The sequence below is a fragment of the Meleagris gallopavo genome, chromosome 15, assembly GCF_000146605.3.
Source record: "Meleagris gallopavo isolate NT-WF06-2002-E0010 breed Aviagen turkey brand Nicholas breeding stock chromosome 15, Turkey_5.1, whole genome shotgun sequence".
NCBI classification, from domain to species: domain Eukaryota; kingdom Metazoa; phylum Chordata; class Aves; order Galliformes; family Phasianidae; genus Meleagris; species Meleagris gallopavo.
Window position 1 is genome coordinate 6,964,234 of NC_015025.2, and position 11,345 is coordinate 6,975,578.

At 37.7% G+C, this 11,345-nt stretch overlaps 1 protein-coding gene across 1 annotated transcript in view; it reads left to right on the forward strand.

Moving 5' to 3' along the window:
* The window catches only part of ATP10B (ATPase phospholipid transporting 10B (putative)), a 54,059-nt gene extending 44,961 nt beyond the window's left edge, over positions 1-9,098 (forward strand). Inside the window, 5 exon segments of the mRNA XM_031555687.1 lie at positions 1,253-1,453; positions 3,181-3,261; positions 3,391-3,495; positions 3,964-4,151; positions 6,787-9,098. Coding sequence (XP_031411547.1) covers positions 1,253-1,453; positions 3,181-3,261; positions 3,391-3,495; positions 3,964-4,151; positions 6,787-7,294 — 1,083 coding nt within the window. The 3' untranslated portion in view covers positions 7,295-9,098.
* The last annotated feature ends 2,247 nt before the right edge of the window (positions 9,099-11,345 follow it).

An 11,345-nucleotide genomic window follows, 5' to 3' on the forward strand; every position in this document is an offset into this window, starting at 1 on the left:
TATGAAACTGCAATTCCTGCCTCTCCACTTTGCAGGAGTTTAGGGTTTGCTATTTCCATCTTAGTAATGTACTGCATGAAAAATAGAGAAAAATATGGAATCTAAATATCTATTGAAATAGCATTATTCCATGGGGAAAAAGGAACTCAAGGTTTTGTAATTCTATGTAGCAGTTCAAGAAACTTTATTAATAATACCCATGAGTTTCAAAATAAGATTTGCATAAGGAGCAGCAGATTATTAGTGCTGGAATACAGAAGATGACTCTGCACTAAGAAACAATTGCCTGTGAAACCTGATTTTTTTGCATTTAATTTGATAGGAACCACTTGCAAGCAATGATGCAGTCATATCTGGCATTTTTATTAAAAATTTAATGTATATGCAAATTAATGGCGCATTGAAGAATAATGTAAAGTGGATAAAACTGACAGCAGTACAGTTTCTGCAAGACTGTGCAAACAAGTCTATCTGACACAAAATGTACTCTGAGCATGAAAGACTATTTACTAAGAATTGAAAGCATTCATATTTTATTTTTTATATATAATTTTGAATAAGGATTATGTCCTGTCAGTGTTAACATTTGTAATGGAAATGGGAAATGTTCTTTTTCCTAACTGGGCACCCTTTCACAGTTCAAAGGAAATTGCAATGTGAAATAGCTCTCCAGACCAGGATGCTGCTGTTCTATTATCTCCTTGGTACCATTAGAGAGCAGGAGGCCTTTGATTCCATAGTGACAGCAAGCCTGTAAAAGGATTTTAAAGTCTGGCACTCAGAGCTGTGAACAATTTGTTTAATTATTCTCTGATATTTTCTTTAAGAAACCTAACAGCTTTTATAAAGCTGTATCACAGTGGGTCAGTGTGAAGCAGTCCCTTCAGATATATGGAACTTATGGAATGACACACCGAGATGTCTACTGAAAGCATCTTTAACTAAAATAATGTATTCTTTGGAAACTGTTAACAACCAATGTGCTGCATAAGCTTCTTTGATGGGACTATGGGAGGTGTAAACTACCTGTGCATTGCAAACTAAGGAGTCCACATGAGCTTTCAGAGTAGGGAATATAGAGGTGGGAGAGGGAGAAGAGCATAAAGGAGAAGTCACAGGAAATGCACATCTCCACTGCCTTCATAACCCAAAGAGAAAGTACATCAGCATGAAGGGATGTGCTTTTGCACTTAAGAGGAGCAACAGTTCAGCTTCTAACAGAGCATTGGTTTTGTACTTGCTTCTTCTACAGTGCTACGTCAACCTGCTCTTCTGGTACCAGTTCTTCTGCGGGTTCTCAGGCAACACAATGATAGATTATTGGCAGATGATTTTTTTCAATCTTTTCTTCACCTCGTTGCCCCCTCTGGTCTTTGGAGTTCTGGATAGAGATGTTTCTGCAGAAACACTACTGAGCTTGCCTGAGTTATACAAGAATGGGCAGAATTCAGAGGTAAGTCTTGATTCCTGAATAACTGCTTGGTAAGCCAAAAGACGACAGTGTTTTTGGTCTTGTGGAAAGGGAGGGAAGAGTTTCAGACTCAGCTGGAACCAAATTATCTATTTATATATTCTATTTTACTGATATCCACAAAAAGCAGGATTAATTGTAACTATCAGAAGAGCTTCTAGGGAATATACAACTGAAGTTTCATCTTGGGAGTAAGTTGGGTACTTGTTCATGGTTGGAAGATGTAAATGAAAAGGTTTATTCTGCCATTAAATTTATTGAGTAATCTGATTTGGTACCAGTTTGCTGCATTATAATAAATAAAGTGATATACTAGTGAATCAGACCTGTATTTGTTGTTTCTGATGTGAAGAAAAGATGATGGAGCAAATATGCATGTGTGTATTATATATAAACACACCAAATATAGAAAAAAAAATCCAAATGACAAAAAAAGAACGAGTGATTAAAAAGAGAAACATAACAAATGTAGGTTGAAATAGTGTGGCTGGTTTCTGATTAAACTGTGCTGAGATTTAGTGTTTCAAACAGTCTCAACGTACAGAAAAAAAATTCTTTGAAAGACTGCAACACACTGAAAAGAAATGGAAACGCTTAAATCAATGAACAGCTAGACTTTTATTTTCTACTCTTGCATTCAGAAACAGACCTGTTAAATATATAAAGGTTTATGTCAGAATTAGGTGTTCAGGTTGTCCCAATCCAAAGGTGTTCCATTTATTTACTTCTTTTACTTTAAGCTGTCAGAAATCATAATGCTCAGAAAATATACGTGTAAGATTATATTAAGTTTTTTCCTCATATTGTCTGTCAGGTTTAGAAAATTGGTCTAATCTCTGTATACTTGTGACAAATGCATATATTTACATATGTGCATGTGTGAGAGTTTGTATATACAGTAAAACGTATTCCCAAATTGTCTTAATATTTTCAATTGGAAATTATAAAATGAAAATGGGCAATATTTGATGTGTTCTTTGTTTTAGATCACGAAATTACAGGGTAGTTAGGAATTCTTCCTATCTCTCCTTCTCATAGTAGTTGCTTTCCTTATCGTGACTGTGTTTTTTATCACTGACTGGGGTTCACATCATGTTTAGTACTGTTTGGAAAAATCTAGTCAAGGGAGTGCAGAATGTGGTGATTTTTGTAGGACTTCCCTTCTTAAGAGCTCTTGAACCTCACATATGTCATTGTGAAGAGGTCATTATTTCTGATTTGACATTGTCTGCCTTGAAATAGACTTCATTCTGTCACTCCCAGAATGTTTGTGGCATTACAGGTCTCTAGATAAGTTTAAATACATCTTGCAGTCAAATTAAAATGGCGCAAAATACATGCATCAAAGGAAGGATCCTTAAAACAAGTTAACTTCATCCAACTGTACAGGAAGAGCTGTTTTTGAAAAAGAATTTGAGGAATGAGATCCTGTGGGTAAGGATGGAAGTAGTGATTGTATTCCACTTTACAACCCCTAGCTGACTGGCTAATCTTCCCAGTAATCTTACTGTCTAGTTAACAAAGAGAAAATGTCTGTTGAGGGATAAGTCTTAGCTCTAAATCACCTGTTCAAGAGGCATTTGCTCATGAAGAGAGACCAGTTAGCTATAATGAGTAGCTGAGCAGAAGAAAAACAAACAAATATGTCTGCAGGACAGATCAGAAATGTGTATGCCTTCATAATGACTGTTGTCTGTAAACTCCTACAGATATACAAGCTGTCAACTTTTATTATTACAATGCTGGATGCCTTCTATCAAAGCCTCGTTTGCTTCTTTGTTCCCTATTTGGTAAGTACAAGGGTCATTCATATCCTCAGTCTCCAATCCTCTGTGAAAAATAGAAAAAGAAAAAAAAAAAGAAAAACTAATGTTCTAAAAAGTACAAGGTTCAACACAATCTACTTGCCTGTTTTCTAGGCGTACAAGGATTCAGACATCGATGTATTTTCCTTCGGAAACCCCATCAATACTGTTTCCCTCCTGACCATCATCTTGCACCAGGCTCTAGAAATGAAAACATGGGTACGTGTTTGGCCTGTCCTATCCACATGATTTTTTTTTTTTTATTTTCTGAATATAATATTTTGTATAGACAAAGAGTTTTCTTTCAGTCTTTTACATTAATTCTGCGTCAGAAAAAGAAAATAACATATGCAGTGAGACTTCACAATATGTCAGAATTTATTATTAGCCTCGGGGTAATAGCTTTGTAAGTGTAGAAACAAAATGCACTTCTGCTTTGCTTTTGGACTGGACAGTACACCACTGTTACATATGTCAGTAACATGAGCAAAACACGTTACTTCAAGAACTGTAACAGTTGTCACTACTGTCTCAGAAATTAATTTCTAGGTATTTGGCCTGCACTCTTCAAGAGGATGGATCTATTGGGTACCTGCTTTCTAGTCTTTTTTTTTGTGTACTGTCTTGTACTAAGAGTCAGTGTCTCAAATGTATTATAGTCATTTTATGGTCATTTTGTTTTTACAGACACTGTTCCACTGGATCACGATAATTGGGAGCGTGGTAATTTACCTCACCTTCTCTCTGATCTATAATGCTGTGTGTGTGGCCTGCAACCCTCCCACCGACCCCTACTGGATAATGGAGAAACAGCTTTCAGAACCCGCTTTCTATTTAGTATGTCTTATCACCCCAGCCATCGCACTCTTGCCAAGGTTTGAGCAAAGCACTTTTCTCAGTCTTCATTTTGTGAATTTGTAGGCGTTTGAGTGAAATAACAATAAGAATGCCTATAGATAGGAGATATGTGAGGCACACATGTTGTGCAGAGATAGGCTGTTGGTCTGGAAGTCAGAAACTTGGGTTCAACTTTCTGGTTCACGAATCATTAATTTATTCAGTCTTATAACCCTAGATAAGTCACTTACTGCCTTCATTTTCCCATCAGAAAAGCCTTTCTTTCTGGGTGCTTCAAAGTTTACTGGTACAAATCCTTTATATAATTGTTCATTATGAAAAACACAATGTGGTAGAGCAGATGAAGGCTAGAAAGCAAGTCTTTGAAATGTTCCTATATGCTTTGAAAGTTACAGAACATACTCTGTTGCTTCTGTACGTTATAGTGCGCCAGTAAGCCAAGTTTAAGAATGTTTCCATATCAAATGCTTTTCTACATCCAATGCAGAGTCTTAGTTTTATTCTGTGTGACTAGTCAGGTATGGTAGTGATAACTGAAATTGAACTTAAATGATATTTGGAGGAAGATTAATTGTTTTGATAGTTTCCAGGGAAAAGCTGGCTTGAAAACCACGAGTCTGCTCCCATATATATATATATATGGTAACTTTACTACTTTTAATGCTTAATACCTTAATCATTCTTTAAGGTATGTTTTGCCTGAGCTGTGCCACTTTTCATGTCTAAAATTTAAATTTAAAACTTAAATTTAAAATTTAAAAATTTTATTTCTGCTTAGACAATTGAAGTAATGGATCTGTTTGACTGACTTGCTAGTATTGTTCTTGTACTAATTGTTAAGAAGTAGCTCAGTATGCTGGAATTGGAAGAATCAAGAAAACATTTTTAGCACTTGTTTTTAATGCTGTGAAGAATTAAAATTTGAGTACTAACTTTGTCTTAAAGAAGTTCTCTGAGGAAAAATCATATTTCTCTTCAAATTAATTTTATTTCCTCAGCTGAGTGGAGATGCCCTTGTGATTTCGTGTTACGTTATATAACTTCAAATCAGGATAAACAACACACAGTTCAGTGAGGTCTCATGTCTTCTAGGCAGAGCTTCATTTTCCAGACTTTCTTTTCCTGTGTGATTTTGTCTTCCTATCGGACCACATTCACAGCATCATTTTTGATCCTGGGCTTCCTGCTCAGGTCTGCATCAAATGCATTGTTAAAAATTTAAGAATCCATATTGAGAATCCAGCAAGGTTAGGAGTGTTAGTTCCTCAGCAGAATACTGAGCCTAAAGATTTATATCTTGTTATCTTCAGAATTGGAAAACTGCTTTTCCATCATGTAGATACCTATTTTCTGCAGGGTCCTCAGTTCACAGAATATCCAGCCCCCTGCTTCTGCTAAAACTTGGCTGTGTCAGCATATTGCACTATATCTCACACTGCAGGGCTGTGGGAAGGGCAGCAGCAAGCAGAGTCTGTTGGTGTGATGTCCTTCCACCCAGTCTGCCGTCAACTTGCACAGAAGACACAGAGAACAACTTGAGAGCAAGGACGGAGCAAAAAGTGATCCATTTCTTGTGGGGTTGGGTTCTCTATAGTTGTTCTCTTAGCTGCCCAGCTGTAACTAGCAACTGCACAGCTCTAAAAGGGTATGAGCCTGGCTATGGGCATGGCTGATATAGACTGGATATAAGGAAAACGTTCCTTCTTTACAATAAGGGTGGAGAGGCACTGGCACAGGTTGCCCCAAGAGCTGGTGGTCTCTGCAGACCCACAAGGTCAGGCTGGAAAGACTCTGAGCACTTAATTGAGGCATAGGTGTCCCTGCTCATTGCAGGGAAGTTGGACTAGATGGCCTCTAAAGATCCCTTCCAACTCAATTCTATTATTCTATGTATTTTTGTGTATTTCCTATTTATGCAGAGAGGAATGAGAAGTCCATTGCTTTAAGAGCCCTTTCTGTACTCAGTCTGATTTGCTGGCATTTTTAACGTTGTATGCTTATTTACGTATATATTTAGCAGCCAGATGCAAGAATGACACCTTCATTAATGCAATTTCAAAGAGCTCTGATGTTTGCTGTAAAATCTGTATAAAGGTCACGTATGTAAAGGTCAAACCCTATTAGAAATGTTGTTGTGAGAGAGGCTTTGGTTTTCAGATAAGACCATCATGATGTGGAGAGGTGTGTGTACTCTCACTGCACACAATATACAGCAATATAAATTCTCTGTCCTGCATTGGCAAGTAGGACACAGTGTTTTTACTGCTTCCTGAGCAAATGCACAAGCTGATTTTAAATTTCTGTTTTTATGTTTTCTATCAATTTAAGCTTCTTTCTTTAGTCTGTTTTAGTAGTGTAATCTCAAGCTCCACAAATACTGAGTCTCTTAGCTAGCTTCTGTGTATCATTCTTGCACTATGAAGTGACAAAATGGTTCTAATATCATGAATTTAGTATTCATATGCTTGTAGTTGACTCCATACAGGTGAAGATAAGTGTACAGTTGCATTAACATTTCAACTACCAGTTATAAGATGTCTATCAGAGGCCTGGAGAGCACTGGAAAATTAGCAACAGGATTTTGTGTTATACAATGCAGATTATGGGAGGAGCCCACTGCTAAGACAATCCATTCTCTTCCTCTTTCATTAGGTACTTTATCTTTGCTCTTCGAGGAACCTTTGGAGCATCACTGCTTCTGAAAGCTCAACAGTTAGATAAACTTCCTAAAGGGCAACGGGATTGTGAGATCCAGAAACTGAGGTCAAGAAAACAAGCTACTTCTGATGCACCTGTAGCGTCAGCAGCACCTAATGAGGACCTTGACCAACGCAACAGCCACTTTTGTTTTTCACCATTTTTACATCCAGCAGCAGCATCTGTACCTCAGGCGGACACAGGAAGTCAGGGACTTTTGGCTTCTGAGGTGAATCCTCTCAGGAAATGGGCACTTGAGGAAGGATACTATTTCTTTAACAGGTGGGCAGAGGAGGAATCTACTGCTACAGACTCTTCCTCAGGACCTCTCTCTGGCTGTTACCCCCTAGTATCCAGTGGGATAGCATCTCCTGGACAGGACAGTGGCAATCTAACTAAAGGAAAAGCTAAGAATTTTAATTGTGGAAGCCATCGGCGATCTGTGAGTGCAGTGACACTTTGAAGATGCATTCAGAAATGAGATTCCCTTTCTGGACATGGTATCTCTGCTCTGCAGCACATTTGGAGAAAGATAACGTTGGGAAAATAAAAATTACATTTATACATAATCATAATACTAAAGGAGAGAGAGGGGTAGATTTACAAACTCACTGGAGTAGTGCAATAGGATTTCTAATATTCAGCTTCTCATTAGTGCATATATCAGAGAAGATGACTTCTTGATCTTCCTGGTATTGTGTCATTTGAGAAAAATTACATAATCATTAAGCAATTGCTGAGAAAGCTACAATTATTTTCTTTCTTCCAGGAATATCTTTCTTTCACAATACCAGTGAATAACTGCATTAGTGATGTGCCCATATTGGAGTAATGGAAAGGAAATCCATTCAACAATAAGCAAGTCTTAGAGTAGCACACCCTACTCTAAATTTTCTAGAAAAGTCTTAGACATTACTAGCTTAAAAATTATAATTTTAGCAGGGAAAAAAAAAAAGTCTCCTGGTGCTGCAGAATCACAGCATCTGAAAGAGACTAGAGAATGTTCAATTTTTTTTAATATGTAGACTTCATACACCTTACAATATCAGATCTACTGTGCTTCCCCTGCACAGTAAACTCTGTGTTTTATGCAGGCACTGGTTTTACCTGAGACTTTTAAGAAAAGGAGAAAGCAGTTTATGAAATGGAAGAATGCAAATACAGAACTGCAAGAAATGACAGCATAACTCAACGATAAATGGAGTCTACTTCTTCATATCTGCAGAAGTAGACAGACATAACAAGTCTAATTCAAAGATTTATGTTCCTGAATGTTAAAATTCTCCCTGCTTTTTCACCTGGAAATCATTTCGTTTCTTTAATTCCCTGTCTTATCTTATATTGCTGCTGCATTCAATCAAGTATAAATTATGTTTTTCCCCTCAATTACTTACATTCAGTAGTTGATGGAGATACTAATGACAAAGATTTTGACACGTAATATATGAAGGTTCACTAACCACATTGCAACACAGGGTATAAAATGACCAAGATATGCATAATATGTTCGTCCTTTTTGTTATCTCTGGGCAACAAGATGCAAGGAATTAAAAAACACAAAATGTCACCTTCATCACTACCTATTGCAATGCAATTAAAGGTGACTTTGGTATTTCTTATAGAAATGTTGACTGGTAGGACCATTTCCCAATTTTTCTTCACAATGTGGGGTGAAATCTTAATCATGTTTTAAACTCCAAGCCGTCTGTACTTCTGTGAATCTATCACTGTTTCTGATTTAAGTATGTTTTTAGCTTTTTATATATATGTTATTTTAGCTATTTGCCACCTATCATAATGCGTGAAGTCTGTTTAATATCCTCTATAGCAAACAGTAATTCATCCTCTGTGTGTTATGGTACTGTAACTAGAGTCTTCAAGATGTCACTTTAATGCAACTCAGGCAAGATTGAGCAGCATATCTGCCACTGGGATTTCTGGTAGCCAGAGCAAGAGCACGGATAGCACTGTAATTGATAAAGTATTAATTGTCAGCTGTAAAGCAATTTAGAAGGAGATTTTTGCATGATGTACAAATGAAGGGAATTAGGCATAGCTGAGATTATTGTTAATGAGGTGTGAGATTGCTCAGATATTTGCTCACTAGCTGGTAATGACTTAGGTGACAAGACTTAAGATCAAGCCTACAGTTCACAGCTGTGTTTTTACATGAAATGGTCCGTTTACTTAAAGATGACAATTTCTTGTCATATTGTTATTACAAAATGTGAAGTTTTTTATAGTAATAAAATGTAACATGGTCATGACTTCGTGTGTTGTTGGGAGTGAGACTAACACAGAAACAGGTGGAAGAGTAGTTTTGCTGCTGTACCCAGGAGAGGCTGTTTTCAGAGACAGCTCCCCTATCTACTAGGCCTTGCTGTAGTTGTGCTTGTCATAAAGCAAGGGGGCTGAACACATATGGAAATGATCCATGGGCAGACAGCCTGTGTTTAACAAAATCTGTATGAATGACCTGTAAAGATTATGGAAATCAAAGCTGAGAAGTTCATATTTTGACAGTGCTTCTGCAAAATAATTCTGCCATGCATTTTTCCTGGACAACTGGGCTTACTTTCAGAACAGCATATTGTTCCTCAACAATATTGTTTCCTCTAGAAAGAATGGGAAGCAAGAACTGAGGCACTGCCCATAGTTCAGGACCTATGCTCACTGCTAAATAGCTGATCTCTCCTATGCTCCTGGGTAAGCAGTGATCATAAACTCTTTTGTTAGAAAGGCAGTGGACAGGCACTTCCCTTTGATCAAGACATAAATCAATCCCTTTACAGAATAGGCTCTGGATATAAAGCCCTTTTTCCCCCCCACTCCCCCCCCACAGTTAACACAAGCATACCGTGAGAAAACAAAACCCTCTAACGTGTTGTTTGCAGAAGGGATATATGTTTACTAAATGTGTTCTTTAGGCCTAGCTGGTCTTTCAAAATAGCTTTTTATTTAAAGATGTATTTAGTAATACTGTCAGGATTTAAGTTCCATTAGTTTTATATGAACTCAACAAACAGGCGTCTCATGTTTTAATACATATTCTTTTGATAGTCAGTGTTGCATGTTCTTGGACTATAAAATCACTGGTTTTTGTGAAGTCACTGCATGTTTTTCTTACAGTCTGTCATATTACTGTAATAATGATACTGCATAAGAAACAGTGCTTTGAACTATACAGAGCTATACCTACATGGCAAAGTGGAGGAGACGTCTCATGCATAGCTGGATAGGAGCTGATACACCAAGAAAATCGGTTGAACAACATGTGATTCCATGCTGCTTGCAATGGTCAGTGAAGAGCCATCCATCATGTTCTCACAGAGGTGAGTTGTTTGCTTGTTTTAATGCAAGGAGCAGGAAATACATATGCATATATACACTTTGTTCATGCCTGCCTTAGTATCACAATCTGAGTACATGCGCCTTGACAGCTGAAATCTGGTACCAACAGTAACTCTTTCAGTCTAAAATCCAGAATTAGTTAGGTGGGATAGGAGGAAGAACCCAGTTTGTTTTCTTTTATTTCTCAGAATAAAAAAGAAAAAAAGAAATTAAAAGGGCTTTTAGATTATCTAGAGAGAGGCATGTATAATGCTGCAGAACAAAAAAAAAAGACATTTTTCCCACAGACAAATTGCTTGTATCTTGCCACTTTGTTGGCTGATGTTGCACTGTTTAACTCATTTGTTTGATTGCAGTTCAAGGTGATGTGCTGAACTATTTGCATCAGGGTAAGGTGACTGCAGGCAGGATGTGGTGTTATTAGGTGCTTGCAAGTAGCACTGATGAGTGAAAACATAAATACAGAAACAAGAGATGCTTGAAGTTAATGATCTCAGAGGGTGGGACTTGGAGAGCTGACCAAATAGCACTGAAGATCTGTGAAGTACTTTTGACATTGGCAGTGCTTGGAGCTTGCTGCAATTATCAGGACATGTGACCACCATGAACAGAGCTGCCCAGCTCTTATAATGTAACATCTGATAATCTGCAGCTACTTAAACAGGCATAAGTCTGAATACAGAGTATGAAGAGTTTATTTTTCCACGAATAGCAGAGAGGTAACTGTTGTCTGAGGGCACTGAAGGCAGTGGTTATTCACCTTTCCTTGTGCAGCTACTGAAGTATTCTCCCATCTCCACAGCCTGTTGGTATGGCAGTTTTGACAGCCTACACGTTACAGTAGCTCAGGCCATGGCATAGCCATGAATTCTACCCTTGGTGAGCTCCTCTCAATGGGCTGCACCATCCTAAGTCCTGCCATCGCCTGCGCAGCACCTGTCAACATCCTAAGAAACTCAAATGGAAATAAGGTATTATTTCAGAACCCTGAGAAAAAATATTGAAATAAGTAGCCAGTATGTTGAAAGGTGAATACAAACACAGCTGGTGCTTTTCTTTTGTGCACTGGCATTTCTCCCTTTGTACTGTCATTCTATTTAACCTCAATCTGGCTGACGAAACTCCTCTAGCATTATTGGTTTTATTCAAAAAGCAAAAATGCG